This window comes from Cynocephalus volans, chromosome 5, assembly GCF_027409185.1.
Source record: "Cynocephalus volans isolate mCynVol1 chromosome 5, mCynVol1.pri, whole genome shotgun sequence".
NCBI lineage: Eukaryota > Metazoa > Chordata > Mammalia > Dermoptera > Cynocephalidae > Cynocephalus > Cynocephalus volans.
In genome coordinates, this window is record NC_084464.1 from 61429033 (window position 1) to 61455083 (window position 26051).

Sequence of the window (26051 nt, forward strand, 5' to 3'; positions counted from 1 at the left end):
CATTCCGGCTTTGGGGAGCCTTTAACACCCTAAGTAGAAAAATAGAGGGGGTGGAAAAAGGGAGAACAAGTGAGTATCCTTTCGTGATGAATTTCTGAAACCCTCTGCCTTAAAGAGCACCCCATTTCCAGGTTTGGTTAACTTTGTTCTTGTTGTTTTCGTTCTTTTCTTTAAAAAAAAAAAAAAAAAAAAAACAACTATACAAGTCACGTATAAGAAAATATACACTAAAAAATAAATCCTGCATACACCCTAAAATATTTTTCACTGTTTCCTTGAAGAATATTCTACTTGAACTTTCTCAGATTCAGATGATCATTTCTTGGCTCTCCATGATTAAAACCACTTACAAGTTACAGACAACAGATGTAAATATAAAATGTTCTATGCCTCTGCAAAGAAGGCTCAAAATTAACATTGTGCATGTGTGTGCATGTTGCTTCCAACATCTTTAAAAACTTCATAAACTGGAGACTCCAGCTCAGAGGACTGGCACATGGAAATCGGTTGAAAACACACAGAAACAACCCCTAAAACAATAAGCAGTACAGACTGAGGTGTTCATATGGTATTTAAATTTCCAAATGTGTTTAACGAAATGACCAGAAAATATTAGAAATGGTCATCACGGTGGCTAGCTTTTTTGTTCTACAGTGACAGAGATAAAGTTTTTTTAAAAAAAAGAAGAAGAAGAAGAAGTGCAGCCATCAACACAGAGAGATCCCTTAAAATTCCCAAATTCAGCTTTCAAAATACCCTTCTCCTGAACACACATGAATAATCGCTTTTGTGTTTGAAAATCTCAGTAATGGTCCCCCTTTTGAAGCCTACATAGAAAACAGGGGACTGATGGCCCCTTTACAAATTGTAAAGACTTTAGTTAGTGACTACAGTTATTCATTTTCAATATAGAGGTTTTTAAATGTATACATTTATATTAATCACCCTGAGCAACTCCCTCTCTTTTAAATGCACGTTTAGAGTCTGTAGACTCTGTGTGACCCAGGGGTGCTTATGTAACTAAATGTGGATGTCTGGGTGTAAATACGTGTTTATGATTTTTATAATATATATGTCTGTGGGTTGCATCTAACTCCTGTGTGTGCAATAATGTCTTTCCCTTTGCTGAGGCTTACTTCTCCAGCCTATTGTTTGAGACAACAGATATAAGTTGCGATGGGAGAGGAGCGTCGGATTTGGTGTGTATCCCCCATTTCCAATTATAGATGGATCATTACAGACAGCGGAGTCCTGAGAAGCCAGACATCTGCTCCTCACATGAATGCACTCACCTCCTAGAGACCAGGCTGCCATCATGCTCTGGAAGCTCGTGGAGAATGTCAAGTACGAAGATATCTATGAGGTGAGTCGACACCCCAAGATGTATCTTAGAGCTTTGCAGATAGCGAATTTGAGCTTATTGACACCCCAACTGCTATATATTTTTAAGCTATTTACTCGTAGATTTCCGGTCGGTTTTCTCAGCTTTCTTTAACTTTTAGGAAAGCTGGCTTGGGGAGAGACTTCGCCATTCTGAAAAAGGACTTTCAGGTCGAAATCGGGCAACTTTAATTTAAGAGGTTTTTTCCTTTTTCTTTTTGTTTCTCTCTTCCTTCCCCCCACCCCCACCCCCACCCTTTTAGGCTCTGGTGGGGAACGTGGTGCTACTGAATGTGGGCAGACGGTCAGAGAAAATAGAGATTCTGATAAAGGCAGGGGCTCTCCTCGTTTTGAGTGTGGGAGAGAATTGGGTTCTCAAGCCTCGTTTATAACAGATTCGGGCTTTGGGTTTTTATTTTTAATAAAATTTCTGAAATCGATAACAAACGGATCCAAGTCGAAGAAAGAAAATTGGAAAGGGAGGTGGATAGATGGACGGATATACGGAGAGAGCACCACGTAAGGAGCCGTAGCCGACGATCGATCGTTTTCTCTTGCGCTTTGCTTCTTTGAGGGTCGGTGCGTGCAAACGGAGATCGCAGCCGCCCGGTGTCTGGGCGTTTGTAACGAAGCGTTCTGCCTGTGCTCAGTGCGCACGGTTCTCTAGCGCGGAGACTGGCGCGGCTCTCCCCGGGCTGGAGAAGTTGCGCACCCCCGGGCGGGCGCCTGCCGCCTTCGCGGGGCCGGGAGCGCGTTCGCGGAGGCCCTTTTCGGTCTCGGGCGAGAAATGAGGCGGCGGCCGGGCGGCTCCGCTGCTCGCGGGCCGGGCGGGAGTTCGGGCGGGGCGCGGGGCGCCAGGCGGGACGGGCAGGGGACGGAGGGACCTCGCGTGGGAGACTCCGTTTAGTGCCAGGGAAGGGAACAAGCAAAGGCTCCGAGGAGACGTCGAGGGAGGGAAGAAAGAAAAGCTTGGAGAAAGGCCGAAGGGAAGCGACGCGGAGTTGGGAAGGGGAGAAGACCGAAGCGGGCGAGCGGGACCCTGGAGACCGGCCAGAGGAAAAGTTGGCGAGAAGCGGAAGAGAAGGACGCAGCGCGCGGGCGGCGGGAACGGGCAGCGCTCGCTCGGCCCCAGCGGTCGCGGGAGGGACGCGCCCAGGCTCCGCAAAGGGCCGGGAAAGAAGCGCGAGCCCGCCGCGTTCCGGCAGGACTGGGAGCCCGGCAGAGGGTCGCCTTGCGGACCTTGAGAACGAGCCACTTAACAGAAGCGGCCGGCCCGGTCCTCCTTCCTACAAGCAGATTGTGGCCCCGACGAGCGCCCCGCGGGCAGCGGCCAGAGCCCGCGCCGTGTCCCCCGGCTCTGGCCATCCCTGAACCCTAGTTCTGGGATGTGAGAGAGAGATTCGTCTTTCTGCGAAACGATACTTGGGGTTTCCCTTTCCTCTTTGTGGCTGCTTATTGACTGTACCCAAGAGCCGCGCCTCCGCGCCTGGTGGCGTTTGTTTCGGTTCTGCCTCCTTTTCTCTCCTTAACAGGCAGAATAATGGTAACGTCGAAGACGCTGGAACTGCCTGAAAGAACAGGAGCGTCCGGAGTGGGCATGACATTGGCGGGAATGGGGCCACGGTGTAAACCGCTCGCAGTATAAGTAGAGGGACTTCAGTGGGTGCTAAAAAGTGTTCAGAGTAACACTCGTTCTTTGATTATGAAAAGTAAACTGGCTACATGGAAAAGGAGGGAGGGAGAGAAGAAAAAGGGAGGGAAAGAGGAAGAGGGAGGAGTGAAGTGCAGGGTGGGGGAGAGAAAGGAGAAAAGGGGGAGGGAGAGAGGGTGCGAGAGAGAACGTTACAGATATTCCCGTCTGTCTAAATTTTCTGCTCAAAAAAAAAAAAAAAAAAAAAAAAAACACAGGAGAACCCGCAGCGTGGTGGAAGGAGCCTATTTAAGTCTGGACTAAGGTTGAACTTTAACAGAAATGGCAGTCAGGCCAGTTGAACGGGTTCCTGAAACATCCAAAAAGGTTTTCTGTTGCCCCTGGCTTTGCCTGGAAAGGATAAGTTTAGTGTACTTGAAGATTGATTGCGTATATTTTAAATCGAGTTAAAAATTGCAGACTGTGTGAGTACTAAAGAGGAAAAGGCCGAACAAGGGCTGAAAAGCCCCCATCGTGCTTGCGTCCTATAACAAATGAGCATAATCTCCCACACTCCAGGAAAAGTCTGGCAATGTCACTCTGAGCAACTGAGCCCACTGGTTTACTTTTCTCTCCCCTCCAAATGATGAGCAATGCCTTTTTACTTTGTTTTGTAATCTGCACACTAAGCACCCAGGACGATCAATTGCCCCCATTAGGAAAGTCTCTCTCCAGGTACAAGGAGACACCTACGTTCTATACGAGCCCCCAGAGCCGTTCTCCCTCACTGCCTTGTCCAAAGGAGCAGGGGCTGCTTTACGCGTGTCCCCGGCTCAGTTAATTGAAGTTCTGCCTCTTTCCTGCTAAACTTTTTCCCCAGTCTGCCTTTGCCAGCCCCCTCGTCTGATTACATCTAGTAATTCTCCACTGAATGAACGTCATTTACAATAGTAGGGGAGCTCTGAGCTCGCTGCTGCTTCACGCTCCATTTGTCCTCCATTCTCCCTTTAAAGTACTCGTGTAATATTAATAGTCATGAATATCAATTATTATGAGGCGGTGTAGGCAAGCAGAGGGAGGAAGGGGCGCCCGAGCAGTCTGAGCCCAGCTTCGGGTGGAAGAGGACTGCATCTGGAGCCCCAAAGAACGGCAGAAGAAAAGAGGCCAAAAAGACAGCAAGAGACAGATGAACAGTTCTGTCTGTGTGTGACAGGCATCGCCAATCTTTGGGGGGGGGGGGGTTCTTTTTTTTTTTTTTTTTTTTTTTTGATGGCTTGTCCTGGAAACACCTCAAGCTCGTCTCCTGTGCCCAGCTCGCTTCTCTGCTGGACTCCTTAATATTTTTTTTTTTAATCATTGTTTGATTTTGAGCAGTAACCAGGCTTTTTTTTCCAGATGTTAGTCCACACCTATTCATCCATGGTGAGTTTGGATTCACGTTGTACCAGAATTGCATGCTCCCTCCTCTCACTGTCTCTCTGTCTCTGCGTCTCTGTGTGTGTGTGTCTCACACTCTCTGGCTCTCTCTGTCTTCCTTTGAGCGCCTTTGGCTTGGTAATTTAGCACCATAATTGGACGAGGCTGCAGCTGCTTCTCTCTGCATTGTGTGTTCTCCGTCTGAGCTCCATGAGTCAGCTGGGAGGGGGGAGGCCGAACAGAAAAACTTTTTATTTGCCATTGCAGTTTGGAAATTTGGGTGACTATTTCTCCAAAAAGAATTGTGGGGACTTGACCATGGCATTTTTACAGAGAGAGAGAAACTTAAAGCCCCCTGCCTCCCCCGCACACCTCCCCCTTCTCCTTTCACTTAGCTTACACTCCAGATAGGACTAAGAACAAGTTGTCTGGGCTTTTTTCTCTCCTTCCCAACTTTAAGTGCTTCATTTTTACACCCTAGAGTATAATAGCATCAGATGTTAAAACAACAACACCAACAAACTTAGGAATAACTCCTGAGAACCATAACTCAATTTAACATGGGCTTAGGAGATGATTTCGAATGAGAGCTGTTTAATCAAACACTATTTAAGTTATTAATTCCTCTCGGGGAGGGAGGGGTGACTGCGAACTCAGATCAGGCAGATTCCCCGGAGCTCCTGGAATTATCAGATTGAATGGGAAGCTCCTGATCCGCTGGCTGCATTGCTAGTAAAGGCAGAAGTTGGTTTTTAAGCAGGAGGAGCAGCACAGCACATACTTTGAAGTTTTATTTGTTGTGCTTTGGGCCTCTGGAAGAGTTCGAAAAAAATAGTTTAGAACACCCAGAAGAGCAAATACCATAATGAAGACTCCTACATTTTTAATTAAGGCATTTAGAATCCTCCTCCATACAGTTTCTTTACCCGCTCCCATTTCTCCTGCTTTGCACTCCCAAAAGAAGGCTCAGATGTTAGTTAAGTGGGTAACCCCCCCCCCATTTTCTCCCCAAAGCCTCGCGTTTGGAATTGCTGAAATCATGTGGCCCTCTGATTCAACTTGGGGGTCTAAGTTTCAGACTCTTGCTTCTTCCCCTGTCCCGGGAAGAGCGTACAAAAATCGGACTTCTCCATTTGTCGCTCGTATATTTTTTTGTTTTGTTTTGTTTTGCTTTGCTTTCTTCCTCTCTGTCTCTATCTCTCTCTCTCTCTCTCTCTGTCTCTCTCTCTCTATCTCCGCTCCCAGGACCGGCACGATGGCGTCCCGAGCCACAGCTCACGACTCTCCCAGCTGGGCTCGGTGTCTCAAGGACCCTACTCGAGCGCCCCGCCGCTGTCCCACACCCCGTCGTCAGACTTCCAGCCGCCCTACTTCCCTCCTCCCTACCAGCCGCTCCCCTACCACCAGAGCCAGGACCCCTACTCCCACGTCAACGACCCCTACTCCCTGAACCCACTGCACCAGCCCCAGCAGCACCCCTGGGGACAACGACAGCGGCAAGAAGTGGGTTCGGAAGCCGGCTCTCTCCTGCCCCAGCCTCGGGCCGCCTTGCCCCAGCTCTCGGGCCTTGACCCCCGGAGGGACTACCACTCGGTCCGCCGGCCGGACGTGCTGCTGCATTCGGCGCACCACGGTCTGGATGCGGGAATGGGTGACAGCCTCTCTCTGCATGGCCTCGGCCATCCCGGCATCGAAGACGTCCAGGTAATCACAAACAAACAAAAAAGACAATAAATAAGGAATGCCCCGGGAGGAGGAGGGGCAGGAAAGGGGCAGCTCTGCCTCCTTTGGGGGAGGTTGTTCGCATCTTTAGAACAGGACTAGCTGGACAGAACATATCTAACTGTTTATGGGTATATATATATATGGCTCTGTAGTGGCAATTTCTGGAGATCCAAATATAAAGGCCAGACCATTAGAAATTAAATCATGAAGGAGAAAAATATGTATGTGTTTTGATAGTTTACCATCATGGGAATCAAGGCTGGTGTTTTTGTCTTGCCTCAGCTATCCGACTCCTGCATTTTCTTTAGTGCTTTGTGTGAGCAAGCTTCATACTCCCTTACTCGCCCTGCCACTAGCATGCACACCCCCATAGTGGGCCTGTCCCTCTGATTTGGTAGGTGAAGACCTGGTTGCCTAAACAGTAGGACTCCAGCATGAAGGTGCAGGAGCCTCTGGATGCTCCAGAGGTTCCTCCGGAATTTGCAAAGATTTTGCTAAGCATGATAATGAACATTGGAAGAAAGATGTGCGCTATGTTCATCTAAGCCAGGTTTTGCTTTGAATGTCCCGTAAGCCGCAGAGACCTTTTCCAAAATAGAGTTCTAGAGTCACCTCTCGAGAAATGGAATATTTATGGGAGAGAAACCCAGAAAACCATAATGCAGTTTGGGAGTCCATGAGGACAGAGACCATATTGGATATTCTTTCACTTTTTGGCCCATTAAATAATTGTGGAGCAATATTCTCCAATTCCCTCTCCAGTCTTCCCCCTCCATTAACATTCTTCTCTCCCCAATGCCACTATCCCAGTTGAAGAGGCATCACCTGTTTATTTCGTAAAACAAAAGTCTCAAAACACTCCTCCTACCCACCCACTATCCCATCTGCAACCTACACAATGAAGTCTGATTTGGTTGAGAATACTTGGTTAAACCAAACAAAGAAACATCAAAGAGATTCTTCCTAAAAACTGTCTGGGCAATTCTGAGCAGTTCTCCTATTTTACCTTAATTTAAATAGTCTATTAAAAAGATAAATATGATTGAAAGATATTTAATTGACTCTTTGGTCTCATTAGCATAGTTGTATATATTATGCATCTTAGGCATACCTCTGAAGCAAAGGAAAATGAAATTGGGAAAGAGAAAAGGGTGCATGAGTCATTCTTCTTTACCTTGCTGGAAAAAAAAAAATATTTTTAAACAGTTAAAATGTGGTGATAGCATGAAATGTTGTGTGTGATTTATGGTGGTTTACTGTTTTTTTTTTTTTTAATCAGTTATTTATTGTTTTCCAAAAAGACAGAATCACCTGATTTGTGGCTGGATTTACCTATAGTAACAAGAGTGATGGTTTTGTTCATTTAACTGAGCTTGACTGCCCCTATTTGGAGATATTGCTCCTTTTGAAATACCATAGAAGAAAGAAAATATTTGTTTTTTTTAATGAATTGGGGTAATATGCATCTTGGAGGGAAAAGTTTTTAAATTAACCTTTCTGAGGATGGTTCAAAGTGCTGGATAATGAAAGTGGATCAACTCATCACCATTACCGTTGGTGATGCTGACACCGGCTGTGTCACCACCACCCTGCAGGCCAGTAACTCAGGCAACTGAACCCAGGAATTCTTCCCCCAAAAGAGGGAGAAGATTTCCTTGGTTTCAGATTTTTTTTAAAGACAGAATTGTGAGAGTTTTCAAGTGTTTAGCAAAATGCAACGGGTGAGAGAAAAACAAGATCAAGTCAGTGTACATGTGGGAGAACACCCTTGTCAAAGCATCGGAAAGGATTTACCGTGTTTGTGTGAGCTGAGCACTGCGGCCGAGTTGTTGTGGTGGGGAATATAGACCACAAAGGTGGAGAGAGCCCAGAGGAGAGAAGGAGCAGTCCGGGACCCCCGCAGGCTTCCCGCCCCACCCCGCCCTGTTCCTCCCCCAGCTTCATCCCAGCCAGTGGCCTGGCGAAGTGGGGAAGCCCGCGGGACCTTCTGGCGAGGGGCGTGGGGGACGACTTCAGTGCAAGGTGTCGTGGGGGATGCACCCCGCGTCTGTCCCAGGAGGGAAGCAACAGGGGCAGGAACGGTCCCTGTCTCCGCTGAGATGACAGGCCTCCTGAGGCCAGGGCGAGGTTGACGGTTGACGTGACTCGGAGCAAGTACCAAAGACGGGGAAGTGGTGTACTTAGGACAGATCCCCCCGAATCCAGAGACTGCGACTCAACTGCTCCATCCGGAAGGATCCACTTCCGAGTTGGGAATCTGGAGCTCAAGGGCTAAGGTTACACAAGGTGGTCAGGGTTGCAACGTTTCAGTACAGCTACAGAATGGGTGGGCTGCTACCATAGTCTTTAAAAGGGACGGGAGAGTGCCTCGGCCTGGACCTCAAATTCACTTGTTCGATCTCAAGGGCCTGGTGTGTGTTCCGAATCCCCCCAGGCACAGACCAGACAGACCCCGAGGGCGCTGCCTGGTCTTGGGTCAAGGGCTGGGGGGTTGTTGTGCGAACCAGACACACACACGCAGGGCCACCGCCCGACCGTGAGAGAAGAGGAGGAGAGCTAATTAACCAAATGCTTCTAATATTTTTTTTAAATGAAACTATAAAACCCTGTCAATTTCTATTTCAATTTACTCACAGGGGCTATTAAACTAGCAAATCGCTGTTTGGGTTCTGGGTATGCTACATTTCACTCATTGTATGTGGGTTGGGAGGTGCAGTGTTAAAAACTCAGAAAAAGAGCTATGCAAAGACAGAAAAAGGGCGTGAGATGACACCTGGTTTGGGATTTGTTTTGTTGCCATGCAAACCTCTTCTTCCCATCTTTGCTTTCTAACCTCCCATCACCTCTACCACCCACGAGTATAAACATACAAGGATGTTAAGTCAAGCCCCGCCAAACACACACACACACACGCACAAACACACACTCAAACACACCCGAGTGTCTTAAAGCAACCCCTGGTATCACTTTTAACTAAAGAAGTCTAGTAATTACGAGTCTGTGTTGTTTTTTTGCGCTTCCGCATGCAGTCCTAATTAAATCTTTACGATCCTCCCTGTGACGATTAAGCGCCAGCATGCTGCGTGAATATCCTGTACAAAAACCCAGCAGGCGGCCGTAATTAGATAGAAAATCAGACAAGAGCCTTCTCATTAACTACCACAACTACCCCACGTCGCTGATGAGGCATAGATACATACTTACGTACCAACGTGAAGGTGAGGTGTGGAGGCTCACCGGTCCAGGCCCGTGTGAGGGGGTCTGTCCGCCCACAGACACAGGTGAATATTTCTGTCCCGTGTGAACACATTGCCACTGTAGACATGCGAGCATAGAAAGGCGTGAATCGGGTGTACGTGCGCACGTGTGTGTGCGTGGCGGGCCCCCCTGAGGAGTTCTGAACAAGTTACATGAAGTATTTTTTTAAACGGCGTTTTACTGTTTCTTAAGATGAACACGGCATGTTGCAACACGGAAAACAGTTCTTATGGAGAATAACAATTTTCCTCACCTTTCTGAGAACAGAAGAATGACTATTAAAAATGAAAAAAACCAAATCAACAAGTCCCTCCATGATTAGATCATCTCATTTCTAAAGTGCTGCTTGTTTGGGATAGACGGTCTTTTTCTTGTGATGAACACACACCCTGTCTGGGGATGCAACGTGAGTGGGTGGGAGGTGTTGTGAAAACACCACCTCACTCTCAAGCCCTGTGCTTTTCATGTCTCTATAGAGCAGGTGACACATTGGTCCAAACTGAGCTTTGTAAGAGTCAAGGAAACCAATTGTACATTTCAGAATGACCTAGCATTTATTTTTATTGGAGGTAGGGGTTTGGGGAGGGAGGGAACCCACTGCTTTTGGATGCCCTAGATGCACTGCCAGAACCCCATTCATGGGCATCTTGACAGTCAGAAACTCACTCCAACAGCTATTCCCCCTAAGACGTGCTGCCAATGCTCAGGGTTGAGACTTTCTCTGGATGAAACTGTGGCACAGAAGATGAATGTTCCTTGAGATTACCTAGATGCTGATGGGCAGGATCCAGGTCTTTTGTGTATGTCAGTGTGTCTGTCGTTACTGCCTTCCAAACAGGTGTGCTCCTTGCTGGGAGGTAGCATCAGCAGAGTTAGGAGGGGGAGTAAATTGTGCCCGCTCCTGCGAGGGATTGTCTTTGTACAGCAACAAGCTCGTAGCTCACAGGAACGTGTATGGACTGCAGTGGGTGTGCGGTCCTGGAGGCTTGCAAACATGTTCCTATGTGTTGCTGTTTGCATTCCATTCCAAATTGCTCAGACTTTAATTAAAATCCCATAATATAAACTATTATGTATTTGTAAAATGGCTCTGGGGTTAAGATGCACTGGGATAGAATGAAAAACAGATACCGCTCTTACTAGTATTGGTAAAAGTGTTTTGGCTGTTGCCAAATCTTCACAATTCATATGAGCATATAATATAAAGGTTTATACGTCTATGAAATATCTGTTTTACATAATAACTAAGCCAATATTGTACCCTAGAAGTCTCTCACCATTTTTTTTTCTCTTCTTCCACTGGAAGAATTTATAATTTGGGTGAATTTCATTTCTATGTCTATTTGGAGGTAATAATGATAATAATAAAACCTCCCTTCATGAATTAATATAAATGGAAATAACAGAAACTCCAGTTTGGAATGACATGATTTATGTGTGCAATTCTTTAATATCCAGTCAATTTGAATAGTGATGTTTTTATATTCACAGTCAGTTGAAGATGCCAATAACAGCGGCATGAATCTATTGGACCAGTCTGTCATTAAAAAAGGTATGGATTATTTCCCCCAAAAGTAAGCAAAGTTTTCCTGTGCATTAATATCTTTATGATGCATTTTCACTTTAGAGGAATTCATTATTTTATGAGACCAAATGTTTGTTTAGCATCATAGGACAGTGGCTGTCAGACTCGGTAAAAGGGCATATTGGAAAAAAGGAAATGGGGCAAGGGAGAGTGAAAACCATAGACAGCAACCCGGGTTAGAGAGACAGAAGGACAGCAACTATGGCCTTTTGTTTCATGGTACATTCGAGATATATCTTAAATAATTGAACTATCACCACGTGTGCAACTGGCTGGAAGACACTGGTTTCAAAAATGTGCTATAATTATTTTATTGATAACGAGTTTGCCGAGCTAAACCCTGTGTCATTGAGAGACAGCTCCTTCTTCGTTGTTTTCGTATTCGATTTTTTGGTGGTAATTTTGTTCCCAGTTCTCTATGTTTTATGAGTGGTTTCTTTTATTATTTTTTTTAATTGTGCCAAATGTGTTGCTAAATATGCGCATCCTGAGAAGCTGAGACAGCCTATGCACATTTCTAAATCTTCCTACATATGCATTCATGATTTAGTGTGACTGTGGAATCACCCCATACTGTTAAAGGGCATGTGATATTAACAAATGTTTGCAGTCTCTTGTACAGCTGTAAGCAAAATAATTAACTAATTAAACTAATTAAATGTAATTACAATAACTCATTTCGGGCGTATTGCAGCTGCTTAATTTTTTTTACTCTTCTCTGACAGTCACTGAGAGAATGTCTGGCGATTAGTGTGGCTGCTGAAAGGCCTGAATGTCACTCACATGCCACAAATTTAGGAGCTTGAATGTGCAAACAGTGCAATCTTGAATTATCACAGGAATTGGCATTTGAAGATACAGTTTTCACTACTGTAACCCTTTATTATTGATGCTGAAAAAAAGCTGTCCTCATGTTTGGTGTCAACAATCCCCAGCTTCAGTCATTTATGATTCACTTGAGCCACTTGACATTCACAAAAACAATTAAAAGATGCTCTTGAAAGTAATCCATCCAGAGTCAATTGGAATAGTAGGAGGGCGGTGGAATAAAGATTCCAAGCAGGGTGAGGTATTCCAAATTTTCTTCTTTTACAAAAACAGAAAGAGTAGCATTAAACAGTTGGGAAGCAGTACTTGAAATGATGCCATTTGGTGTGGGAATGAATAGCCTGAAGAATAGTAAGGTTTGGGGCAAAACTATTTCTTTTAAGTGTCGCTCAAACATCTCTCCCTCTCTTCTTTAGATAATATTGTTTCTGTTTTTAATGCCAGGTTTGGAGTTTGCTAAGATATTCAGGCTGGGGGCTTACATGCTGACAAGCTCACTTTCACCATTTCCTCTTGGGTCTTCTTTTTTGGTTAATTGCTGGTTGATTGCGGTGGGGTCGGGGAGGAGCTTCTCCATTGGCTTTTGTTTTGTTTTGTTTTAGTTCCTCCTCCCTTTTCATGGAAAGCTAGAACCGTTTAGCTCAGGGTTCCGTATCCTAGCAACATCATTTGGCCTTGCAGTGAGACATGCCCAACAGATGACCAATCAGAAATGTTATTAATAACCAGGCCAATAAAAATATTTGGAATTTAGCTTGCCTAGCAAAACAGAGCTGAAAATATTCTTAGATGTGTGATGATTTGGTTTCAGGGCTTGTATATGTTTGTCAGCAAAATGAGAATATTTTGCTGTGTATAAAGTTATCTCTAGGAATAAGAAAAGGAGAATATTGACTAAAGTTGATGGTTCTGTTTTTGGAAACACTGGAGTACTTTTTATTTCTCCAAAAGCATTTTGAAAAATTGTACAGCTTAAAACATCTAAGTAGCACTCCAGCCCACTTTAATTGATTCAAGGGGTATGGTCTGAATAGAAAATGTTAGGTCAGTTTCATTATTTAATACTTCGATATTTGCTTTATTACATCAAGAAAAGATCCTAATATCATGCCTTTTATTCAGAAAACCATCAGCAAAATAGGAATAATGGTCTATTTATTTTTCTAACTCACTATGAACCACTTAAAGTTATGGGTTCGTTAGCCTCTTCCCTGCCCTCTAGTCTCCCATCTTTGTCTACTCCCCCCCATGAAGGATGTCTCCAAGAGATTAATTTTGTAAAAGATATGAGAAAGTTTTCTTTTAAAATTATGCTCAGTTTTAATAACTGGCAGGGGACTCAGTTACTTTATTTATTTTCTAATGGGCTTTCAGACAGATTTTTTAAAATTCTACCTCATTAATAAAAGGCTAGAAACTGGTCTGGCCTTGGGTGTCTCTGCCTCTGTGCTTATAAAGCCAGATGACTTGGGCATAAAAAAGATATGTCTCTATCTCTATGTCTCTATATCTCTAAAGCCCCCTCCTCAAATTTAACCAGTCTAATTTTTCACCCATGTTGATTTCACCCCATAGATTATAAGCTCCCTCTCTTGTTATGTTTGCTATCTAGGCTTAGCTGACATTTCTGAAGTAATTTAGTTAAGAGGAAATGAGTTGTTCCCAGTAGAGAGAGCAAACGAGTGGAGTGAAGGTAGCCAGCGTGATAAATGGCTCTTTCATTTGAAGATCTCTGGAGCTCGTTTACGGCTAATTTTCTGTATTGGCCCCCTTTGAGCTATTAATGCAATCGGCAGGGACCGTGGCCCCTCTCCTCTTAGCTGCCCCATTAGAGCTCCCATTAAGCTGCCTAGTCTCAACTCCATGGCAGGAGTGAGTGGAGTAATGAAAGGTGCTTTTTAAACTCTCCTAATCTAAACTGGCAGAGGGTGGTTAATACGATTTGAAGGAGGCTGGTCAATGAGCAATCAATAAAGTAATAATGAGAAGGATTCGGTACATTAACAGTCTAAAAATCCAACAAGACATTAAAAAATCATTCTTAACTCTCACTTCCATTAAGGTTAGGAATCTGGGAGGGGGCAGGGGGTGTGCTCAGCTAGTATGAGTGATCACTGCCACCATCATATAGCCTAACTAATAAAAGGATCAATTAGGCTTTAAGAAAAAGTTTTTGGTGCACTCAGAAGCCAATATGCAATGTTTGACACCTTAGACAGCAGAAAATATGCTGGGATTTCTTGGAAAGACTAGGGTGGCTGGAGTCCAAAGTTCAAATGTTGTGACTGTGGGGCATTTTCATTGGTCTTAGGGATATCCTGTTTGGTTAGTTTCAGTTCAGCCTCCCCTCTCTCCCACTTTTTCCCCCCATTAGTTCTGGCCCCTTCCCCACATAAACACTTTGGTTGGTGTGGATTTTCTTCTGAGAGGAAATAAAGAAATTGCCAAATTTCAATTACAATGGTTCTGTAGGGATTCTTCCTTCTGACTTAGAAGGTAAAAAGCACTGAGGGTCTATCAGAGCCTCTGAAAGGAATGAGTTTCCTCTCAAAGGAAGAGCATTTCCAGTGCTGACTTGGATCCCAATAGCTATTTATCAGCTAGAGATCCTGAGATACATTCCAGCCACCCAGGGAGTGATCATAGTTCATAGAATTTCAAAGCTGGAAAGGTTAGACACTCTTCACTCCCCACCCCGCAGAAATTGAGAGAAGACAGATGACATTCTCAAGGTGCTGCACACCAAATAAGTGATAAGACACAACTCAGTTTCCAGCTTTTCAGACTCTGCCCCTAAAGGATGCCAATACTGGATGTTTGCAGTTTTTTTATATTCCAACTTTCTTTGTGGAAATTTTTAAATTTTTCTTTCCACAATCTCAGTGCTCATATTTATACCTGTGCTATACATGTGGAATACGATTTAACCCTCAGGTAGATGAGAAATGATGTAAAGTAAGGAGAGGGTACTCTGCTGGTGAGAAGTAATTATTTCACTTTGGGGCCACTCTGAATCAATGCTGAACCTTTTGGTTGCTTCCCAATGTAGTTTGCATATTTAAATCAGAGTTCCTTTCAGAGAGACTTAACTGCTTAAATCTATAAGTTCATTTTTTACCTTCTCCCCACCAGCAGATCAAAGCTATGATTTCACACTTAAGTTTAAAGAGTAGAGATTAAGAGCCATCCTATTAACATTTTAGCTCCATACAGTTCACTAGTGAATAATATTTAGTCTAATCATTTTCCTTTCTCTCTCTTAAATAAAACTCGAGCCACTGAAATGAAATAATTATGTTTTTAAACCTTTTTTCTTCTTTTCAACATAATGCAGAGAAAAAGGGAGAAGTGAGTACTGTGGGTGTTATATCCAGAAGTTGGCTGTGCTATCCAACTGAGAACTGGAGAGAAAAAAAAAAAAAACACTTTTAATGTATGCACAGAAAATTGTAAACATATAAAGAACTGAAAGCTTCATGCTGAGTTTTGCTATGCTCCATTTCCTTACCATTTCCTGCTGTCGCTTTAAACCTATCTCAGTCATCTCTGGGTTCCGTGAGCAGGAACAGTGTGCTCATAATTACTAACAAATCAACCGGGCCCTGTTGCTCTCTGGGTTTATTGATAAGCTGAAGTAAAGCAGAAGGGAAGAGACAAAGAGAATAAAATATGGGGTTAATCAGCTGAACTAAGCAGGTGTGAGAGCGAGGTGGGAGAGTAAATGATAACAAAGCTATGAACCTAAAAGAAAGTTGGAAGAAATGTGTAGGGTCTAGTCTAGGGTATCAACACTAGGCCAGGGGAGGAGAGAGGTTTAGAAGCTGAGGATAAGAGGATAGAGGGTGGAAACATGATTGTGATACTTAAATTAGAAAATGGAAATGTACACTCTCCCCCAAGACAGCGGTGTGCTGACAGAAGCTGACTGGATTGGGAGTATTTAGGTGATAATGTATATGCAGAGAGGTATAGCCCAAGGGAGGGAGCAATATACATTCCCCAAAGGAAACAGCTCTTGTCAGGTAAATCAGGCAATTAACAATAGTGAAATTAGAGGGCAGGTTATAAAGTGTCTCAAAAGGTCTGGGTTTTCAAAAGATTTGGCATCTGGGACTTGAGATGCAGGCAAAATTCCAGTCCTTAGGAAAGATTAGGTTACCCAGTATAGGAAGCAAGAATTGAATTTAGTATTTTCAGCTTAGTGGGTTTTTCTGTTGTTGTTAATATATTCTTCCTAAATAGAATTTAAAAATAAAAAGGTTGCTAAGAATCAAAGATGAGATTTTTATACGATTTGTATAGTTAACATCATATTAAAACTACAAAGGACCATCTATATATTGGGGAAAAGTTTTTCCAAGTTTACTAATGTCAATTCCCATTATCATAAGTTATTTGTTTAGAGCCTTGAATATGAGTCTGAAATATGAAAATCAGGACTGCTGTGAAGAACAAGATCAATTAATATTGATGTGGATATTGTGTAGGAGAATTAAATGTCAGGGTGTTCCCACCCCAGTCATCCATCTATTAAGTGACTTTAACTCCACATTTTACTCAAGTCTGATTAATACTCACACTTCAACATTTCACTGGTTCATTCTCAAATGAGAAGCAACTTCACTATGAGAATGAGGAGAACCAGAAAGAAGTCCCCTCTGTGCCTCCCCCCCATGACAGTGCAGAAGATCCACCATGTTACCTAACATCATTCATCCACCTGTGACAAAGTCTTGGGCTCCATGGGCAGAACCAGAGATCCTAAAACGTCTACCAAGAAGTAGCAAAAGAGAGTACTTTCTTTGCCTCATCCATTCCCCTAGAAAGGCTCTTTTCCACAAGGTATTTGTAAAGGGCTAAATGCAATTCATAGAAAATAAAAGATTTAGGGCCTACGTGCCTTTTAGGAGTCTCCAAACAAATGCGGAGGTTTGAATGTTGTAATCTGTGGCAGATAGAATAAACTGTTACAAAAATACTTGGTGTTGGTTAGTCTGTTCAGTACAAGGGAGATTATGCATCTTGTTTGACATATAGGGTTCTAGGCCCCAGATGGTAAAAAAAAAGAAAAAAAGTGTTTCTTTCCTTCATCAGGATTATAGGGTGAGAGAGACAGTCTTTACCAAAGAGGTAGGGGTACAAACCTCTTTTTTCAATCCAGATGTACATTTCAATAAATTTCCTGGGCTGGTGATCAACAAATACTGTGAAGATTTGGGGGCTTCATATATTAATGTAAGAAACTAAGCTGTAAGGCAAGTAAGGAAAAATCACCTGCCCAGTGGCCTCAAGAACCTATGGGAGGAAAAAACTGGCTTGAGCAGTGTGTAAGTCCAGGGGACAAAATTGCAAGGGATCTGGGAGGTTGACTGTCGCACCTCACTCCAGACTTCTGGTTCCACTGAGCCCAACCTCTTCCTGACTTGCAGATGACACTGAAACACAATTAAACAGAAATACAGGCTGGAGAGGCTGAAAGCACCAGGGTAGCAGTGGCAACCAGCTGTCAACTGTTATTAACTTCTGCATAAAACATACCTTGAGTGCGGTTTGTTATCAATTACTTGCCAAAGTGAAACAACTGGGGCAAGGCAAGACCGCTGCTCATGTGAATTAGAGTGATTGGTTGATTGATCAGGGCACCTGTTGTAAATCATAACTCCTCCAAACAATCACAAGCCGGTGCTTTAATTTGTAAACAAAATTCATGTCACTGGAATTGCTTTCACTGGAGATGAGCATTTGGGTTTATTTCTAAATGAATCTGTTTTTGTTATGTAGGAGAGAATGTGGCTTATTTAAAAAGAGGAGCAGCTCTTTGGGGTCTAACTCTCCCACTCAGTGGTATTGCCTGTCTGTTCTTGGGCATAACATCTGATGGTGCCCGCCCTCCCGATTGTCTCTGGTGATGACCATAGATTTTGGTGCAGTATTAGAGAAGGGGGAGTCCCATAAAGACCATTGGTATTACCATTTTATACCATTGAATGATAATAATCATCTTCAGACTTCAGCACCAAATGACATAGGCATTATTATCCTAGAGAGACAAATGAGGAAACAGATTCAGAGAGGTTCCGTGAGGTGTCCAAGGTTACACAGCTAGCATGTGATGGAATAGGGTCTTTCTGATTTCACAGCACAATCTAAGCTCTGGAATGCATGCTTTCTTGATCTGTGTAATGAGCGGGGCTGTGGCAAGCGACATTCTTATGTCTACACACATGGGGTAAGTTTCCAGAGGAGTGATGGCTTTTCCATCTGTTTTCTCACAGTGCTGTGAACGCACGGCAGTCTCACTGGAACAAACACTTCCTCCCCCAGCTTCCACTTGGCGCCTGTCCTGTGGTCTCATGCAATGACACATTCTATCAACCGGTCACCAGGATCGAAACCCGGTCACCTTTATGGCATTTTTTTTTTTTCTCTCTCTCTCTCTCTAGTTCCGGTTCCTCCCAAATCTGTGACTTCTCTAATGATGAATAAAGATGGCTTCCTGGGAGGCATGTCAGTAAACACCGGCGAGGTGTTTTGCTCGGTCCCCGGACGTTTATCTCTGCTCAGTTCAACTTCAAAGTACAAAGTCACTGTGGGAGAAGTGCAGAGACGGCTCTCGCCCCCCGAATGCCTCAATGCGTCTCTCCTCGGCGGCGTCCTCAGAAGGTAAACCCCCCAACCCATTTTTTATATTGGGTGGGGGAAGAAGGCTCAAACGAAAACCAACGTGTCCGACGCGGTTGCCTAGCGACCGGGCGGCCGGAGCGCTGTCCCCGAGCTGAGCGTGCGGAGTGCCTGGGCCGCCACGTGCTCGGGGCCGCCCGCGCAAACACCGCCGCCCTCGGACCCACCCCCGCGGGCTCGCGTCGCGCACGCGCAGTCTCGCGCTCTCGCAGCTTTTGGGGCCCTGGGAACCTTCCGTTTCTCCGCGCCTGCAGCCTGGCTCTCTCCGACCTCCCCCGGACACCTCGAGAGCATTCTCAAGCCTAAGAGCGCGACCCAGAATCTACACACACGCACGCGCGCGCGCACCTGTCTAAAACAGAAGTTTCATTAAGCAACTCCATTCATACCTTGAATGTACTCTGATAATTCTCTACTTTTTTTTATCTGTTTAAAATTCAGTTGGCTACTTGCTAAAGTGGTCTCAAGACCCACTAATGCATTGTGCCCCACAGTCAGAAAACCTCTTTTCTAGATTCATGATTTCCTGACTTTAATAACACCACCAAAAATAGCAATACTGCTACTTTGGAAGTATTAATAGTTATCGCTTCGGGCCATTCAGATGCTCCCCAACATTCAAACCCATAGACTGTCTCCTCGTGGAAGTAGAGAAGGTAATCCTTTCCCATAGTCCCTGCCAACACCTGAACCCTTTTGCTGTGTCTCTGATATGAAGGTGACTTTTTATGAGACAGAACTTTTCAAGTTAACCCACTTTGTTTTCTAAAAGTGGTTGAATAAATAGTACAGCAAGAAAGGTCATAGTAACTGATTTATTTATTTTTCCTTGCATTTTTGCCCAGACCTTAGCACAGACAGGGAGAGCCATGGGAGAAATTAAGTGTGCGACCCAGGAACTTTCTCATTTTGAATGCTCTTGCTTGGCCCTACTTTGATTGAGTTTTCAAGCGAGCCACAGAGTATGAAAGTTTTCAGTCACCCTCTGAGCATTGGGCATGTGTGTATAAAACTTGCTTTAAGATTAAGTGAGATAATCAATATAAAATATTTATCACATAGTTAAACTCTCAAAAGTGTTAGTTTTATCATTATTATGATTATCATCACCATCACTTTTGTATTTCAGTCTTTCCTCTCCTAACACAACTCTGTTATATAGCAACTCTCGACCTCTTCCTTGCAAAGCCCACCTGTTTCAGCAAGTGCCTTCTCCTCTCTGAGCCACTTGGCTCTTTTCCTCTTTCCATCAAGGTGCTTGCCCAGTTTCTGCTCACCTCACTGGCTCCATGACAAGGAGGGAACGTATATGTGCCACTTCTACCTTCTCTGGACCCACAACCTACACCGCAATTATTCCCATCTGGTATCATTTTTTTTTCCTCAGGAGATTTAAAAAAGACTCTCTTTTTTTTTTTTCTTTTTTTTCTTTTTAATGCTCTGTATTGCAGAAATTAAGCAAACCTCAGCAAACTATCAGCAAATAACCAAAAGGAAGGGGAAAATGTGCTAACCTCAAGTTAAAACCTCTTCAAGCTCCACTGGGCTTTAGATTGCTAAATCTAAACTTTGTTTCAGGAACACTCTGAGGTTAATCAGAATGTTAATTCTTGCAATTTCAGAGCCAAATCGAAAAATGGGGGGAGATCTTTGCGAGAAAGGCTAGAAAAAATCGGTTTGAATTTACCCGCGGGCAGGCGCAAAGCAGCAAATGTCACGTTACTCACCTCCCTGGTGGAAGGTAAGCAATACGTGTGGCCATTTCACGAAGTGGCTGAGCTTAAGTGTCGGCTGGTGGCTGACATTTTATACATTTCATGATTAACTGGAAATCATTGCAATTGTTGTGCCCCTATGAGTTGGATGTCAAGCGGCTGCTTGAGAGAAGTTCAAAGGTCCTTTTACTTAGAGGGAGCCATCAGTTGTAGAGAGGCCAAGGGACGTGTAGGAGGGTCCCTAAGCCCTGAAGAGTGCTCAGGTCCAGCCTCCAAACAAGGGCAGGGGTCACCTCTGATGCCACGTGGGGGTCGCAGTCTCTGAAACACCCTCTATATGACCTCTTACAAGAGTAACTTTGTAAGCAACAATCCATTCTATACCCCTTCTCCTTCCCAGATTTTACCTCTGAATTGTCAGTACTAAAAAAACGCTTTGTATTCATGACCCCTAATGGCTATTTTAAAACTCAGGTCACTCCCAGGGCCCAATCTCTTGCTGATTACCTGTGACTTATTGTTATTAAAATACTGATAGCTTAATGAGACCAATGATGCCTAGCAAAATTTGGTGAGAGTTAGGTATGATCTTTAATGTAGATTCATCAGCTGTAAATTGAAGGGTCATAATTGTAATATGCATCTTCTAATTTGCTTATCAGTTTGGGTTTAGAGATGATATTTACAGTAACTAAGTTCATCTACACAGAAACAAAAGGATCTGCAGTTGAATTTGTGGGATGGGGAAGGCATAGGAAATACAGCCAGATGGCCCTAATGGAGAAAGACAGAATTGTCTCTAGAGTCTAGCTTATAGGTCTTATTTTTCTTTCCATTTTTATGGATGCGATATTTTGACACTCTATTAGGGAGTTGGTTTTTGGAGGAGGGGATCTTAGAATATTAACACAGCAACCATAACATCATAACAGTTATATGCCTTGCACTTTGCCATCTTCAAGCCAAAGTTGCTTGACCCAAACTTACTCTCCAGAGGCAACAGTCACTGAATTTTCAGACCACACTTATTAGCAGTTGATTCTCAGCCTGGGGGTTTCACATTTTGCCCTTCAGGGAATTGCTAATATCACAGTCCTCATTTTGAAAAGCAGTCAAGGTAATCTTGGCCCAAGATAGGGATTTTGGTGGCGAAGGGAGGAAACTAGAAAGCCACTGAAATTCTAATACTCGGTTGGCAGTTTTTGGTTTTACGAATCCACATAAGCACCGTGCCTGAAATCTTTAGTTGTTATTATTATAATGATGATTAAAAATAAGTCATGCACCTTAAAAATAATGTAGATATGGGATAATTCAACATACCTTTTTCATGTTTGGGATCTTCCATCAACCCCCTAAGGCTGTCCTTTAAAGGATAATAATGCTTTATTCAAAAGGCTTCCACATAAGCTGAGTATACCTTATATGCCCTGGTTTGCTATAGCTGCTGTGTCATCTCTATGCAGTAGAAAGTCCTTAAGTAGCGAGATGATGACAAAAACCTCTGAAGGGAAGAAACCAAAAACCCATCTAGCAGTAAAAGTGATGACAAAAATAATTATTTCATTGCTGGATACAAATACTCTTTCCATGTACATTGTACATATATTATTTATATGTGGACATATACAAACATGGATTTGTTCATATATTAGTTGTTAATAAGAGGGTTTTTTTCTCTAAAACAATTACAGGAAGATGATGGTGACTTTTAAATTTTATTTAAAGCAGGTATAATGGGTGCTTTAATGAGAAGAAAGAAACCTGACTCGAATATCCAGCCAAATGTCTAGGTTCAATTGCAAGGTGTCTCTTGAATTTATTGGCCCACTTTTTCCTGAAGACAAAGCAAATAGGGTATGGGAGACTCCACTCTTCAGGGGTTGTTTAATTTGGACTTGGCCCAGGGAGAGGCTTGAAAGAGCAGTAGGAGCAAAGTTTGTCCCATCAACTTGAATTACAACTTAAGAATTATTTTTATTTGGGGCATCCGTCTCAGCTTTGCTTTTGACTCCAGTAAGTAGCTGGCCTCCTCTGGAAATACAAACAGAATTGACCAGGGAGTTTTCCTGCCCTGGGATGTTAGGGACACGGTGCTGATTCTTACCTCCACTGTTGTCTTTTCAGGAGAAGCTGTTCACTTAGCTCGGGATTTTGGGTACATTTGCGAAACAGAGTTTCCCGCCAAAGCTGTCTCTGAGTATCTGAACCGGCAGCACACAGACCCCAGTGACTTGCACTCCCGAAAGAATATGCTGCTGGCTACCAAGTGAGTGTCCCAGACCCTCGGCCCTTATCCCTGACTCCCACCCTGTTGGTCCACCTGGCTTGGGAGGTAGCCCTGGGGAGCGATAGTGCAGACCTTCCTTTGTGGAGCAGAAAAAGGGCTCAAGTGGGTTGTATAGAAGTAGCATTTGCAGACTGTGGCGTGCTGGCTTGGAAGCCATCCCAGCTCTCCTCACCCCCTCTGAAGGGGTGGAGGACAAAGTTGATGGCTATAGGATTGTCTCAGTCCTTGTCTCTCTTTCCACGTCTGGGGAAAATGGCTTTATTAATCTGAATCCAGGCTTTTTACACTTCTCTTCTAGAACCCTGGGGATGTCAGGCAGACCTTTTCTGGTTGGGTCCCTGGTCCAGCTCTTCCCTGGATCTCAGGTGTATATTTCTGCCTGGGTTTCACACCTCTCTGCCTATCATATCCACACAGCCACGTGTGCTCACTCAGGGTGTCTGTATGTCACCCACGTGTACCCATCTCTACCCACAGCTCTAATTACTCCGTTTCCAACATTGCTGTTTGTCATCTTCCACAGACTTGTAAAATTTACTACAACTCCAGAGGGGAAAATAGTAAATCTCTGGCTAAATTTAGGCCTCGAGCTCATTTGAACTTTTAGAGTGGGTTTTCTATTTATTTGATTTACTCCTGTCTTTGGCTTCGGTGTCATATTGTTGATGTTTTATGGCCGGCTCAGGCCTGCAGTGGGCGGTGCTGCGTGCGCCCGCACGTTTCTCTCGCAGGCGCGACCCAAACAGCGGCGCTCATTTATTTAGTGCTCCAGGACGCGGTTTGTCCCGTTGACAGCGTAATTTAAAGAAATATATGGAAGGCTGAAAAATCATTTGCTCAAATTTGTCCAGATGTTTTTGAGACGTGATTGGAATTTGATTGCCCCTTTCCGCAGGGTCAAAAAATATTAATGTCCCAGAACTTTAATTGCTTACAGACCTTGGTTTGGGCTTTGAAGATTTAAAATGTTTGACTCTAAGCATTTGTTCTCCCCAGTTCAGAATTTCCTTTTTGGCACTTTGGTAATGAGTACAAACTGAAGAAAGACTTTAACCATCTCTCTCAATTATCAAAACCTGGCACCCACCCTCTTTTTAGTGGGTTTTCCTCTGATGAAATATAATATAATAATAGATCTTAGTAGATTTGCACTGCTAGTACCTCTTGCCCTGGTGACGGGTGGTGGGTGCTTTATGAAAGATAAAGGGTACTTTAGGGGAAAAAAAAATAAAACCAAAGTGTACAAATCAAATAACAGGATTCCATGAACAACTGCTTCATTTCCCTAAGGAATGCTTATAACTGTCTCTCTCACACACACAGACTTACCCCCTCCGTGAAGCCTTATGGCTTCTCTTAAGCCAGCACTTCTTAACCTGGGGTGGGTCTCAGAATCATCTGGGGAGCTTTTTGAAGATATTTATGCATGGAGCTATTCTCAAACCCTCTGAATTGGAGTCAGTGGAGATGAGGGCCTGGGAGTATGTATTGGAACCCCCACAGGTGATTCTGAAGTATCTCCGGCTTACTACCCTACTTTGGTCAGAACCATTACCAATTTCTTCCTGGTTGTGGGGATGTGTGTGTGTATTTCAAATGCAGAAACTCGAGGGTAGAAAGACTGCCTGTTAGTGTTCTCTATCCACCAGCCTTTAAACCAACAACATTTCAACTGCTGCAAGGGGGGGGGGGGGGAGCTATTCTCCATCTAATATAGCCAAAGTGGTAGCACCCTGGGAAAAGATGCCTCAGGGTCCTTCACATTCAGTCACCAGCCCTGTTTACCTGTTGGCCAGGCCAGGTGTCAGGCCATCCCATGGGGGAGGCAGGTCTGGAACTAGAGTGCTGTAGGTTTGCTTTTCTTGAAACCTCACCGACCCACAGACTGGGCGGAGGCAGGTGGACAGGAGAAGTCTGCCAATCTGTGAAAAGCAGTGGCCTTTGGGATGCTGTGCCTCTGCCTGCCTGCAGAGCCAAGCCATTTGACCTTGAGGGCTAAAACCCTCCCATCCAGCTCCAATATTAAAAATTCCTCAAATAAACTCAATCCATAGTTAGGCAGGTAGGATTTCTAAGGCTGGGAGATTCCTCTAAATTGTGGATGCCTTGAGGAAATAAAAACCTTCAACAAATAAAAATCTATCCTCCCTAGTGTCTTAACAGTATACCTTTAGGTTTTATTTAAACTATGTGGGAATCCTTTTATATTGACAACGATCCTGTTATGCAAAGATTTTCAGTAGCCTATGCTTACACGAAAGAAAGGGGTAAAAAAGGAAGAAAAGAAGAAAATATCTCCCTTCCCAAATACAGCAGGTAAACAGGTTTTTGCTTTGAATGGAATCAGCATTCTCTCCCAGAATAAACAGTTTCTTGCCCTGGGCCATGCAAGGCTCCAGCAATCTGCTTCGGTGCCAGGGACAGGCTTGTGGCCGAGGGGCCTAAATCTTTCAGGGCTTTTTGCGCCTGATTACCAAGAGGTTGGAAAGGCAGGAGAGAGGAGGGGGAAGTGGCTCAAAAGGAATACCAGGTGAGAGCTCAAAATTATTGAATATTTAAAATCAAATGCTAAAGCCTAGCGAATTTCCCATTGGAGAGTGTATGCTGTCCTGTAATAGAGGGGAAAGACTGAAGGGGGTGGGGAGGGAAGCAAGGCTTTGGGGTGGAAGGGGTGCATTACCTCCCCACCCCCACTTTTCTTCCAGTCCCAGCTGCTCGAGAAAGGAGAGCGCTGGGAAAGGAAACAGAGCGGAATCGCCCACATTAGCCTCGCTCTTCGGTGACCGGAGCCTCTGGGCTTGTGTGAGCGTCTCCTTTCTAATGTCAGTGACAGCGATACTGAGGGTAATTTTCTCTTCCTCCCCCACACCTTTTCAGGCAACTTTGTAAAGAATTTACGGATCTGCTGGCGCAGGACCGGACGCCGATCGGGAACAGCCGGCCCAGCCCCATCCTGGAGCCGGGGATCCAGAGCTGCCTCACGCACTTCAGCCTCATTACGCACGGCTTCGGCGCCCCGGCCATTTGCGCCGCGCTCACGGCCCTGCAGAACTATCTCACCGAGGCGCTCAAAGGCATGGACAAGATGTTCTTGAACAACACCACAACTAACAGGCACACGTCTGGGGAAGGCCCAGGTAGTAAAACTGGCGACAAGGAGGAGAAACACAGGAAATGAAAAAAATTTTTAAAAAGAAGGAAAAATGTTTTAAATACAAAAGGAAAACAGAAAAAAAAAATCTAATTTTAGCTTTAAAATATTGGATTGGCTTTGGAAGAATTATATTAGGTAGAATACACATACAATCAAAATTAAAAAAAAAAAAGCTAAATAACTTTTAAAAAACTGAGGCGTACAACGGAGCAACAATATCGGTTCTCAGTGTCTATTTCAAGATACACTTGGAGACAACCGTCCGGATTTTCCACTTCGGTTCTTTCGAGCTTAGTAATACTGATAATAAAAGAAAACCATGATTTCCCCTCCCTTTGGAAAATAAACATAAGACTAAACATGAGAAAACGCTAACTTATTGGAAGAAA

The 26051-nt window shown here is 44.1% G+C and overlaps 1 protein-coding gene across 2 annotated transcripts; it reads left to right on the forward strand.

The window, feature by feature from the left end:
- Positions 1-1282: 1282 nt before the first annotated feature.
- TFAP2B (transcription factor AP-2 beta) lies at positions 1283-25686 on the forward strand. Of its 2 annotated transcripts, none has more exons than XM_063097643.1 (7): positions 1283-1363; positions 5672-6130; positions 10901-10961; positions 18266-18485; positions 20126-20244; positions 22346-22487; positions 25386-25686. In XM_063097643.1, exons 1-7 carry the CDS (start codon positions 1283-1285, stop codon positions 25684-25686), a joined length of 1383 nt encoding a protein of 460 aa, XP_062953713.1. The 2 variants fall into 2 exon arrangements, with proteins under 2 accessions (XP_062953713.1, XP_062953714.1); XM_063097644.1 differs by lacking the exon at positions 1283-1363 and adding an exon at positions 4406-4432.
- The last annotated feature ends 365 nt before the right edge of the window (positions 25687-26051 follow it).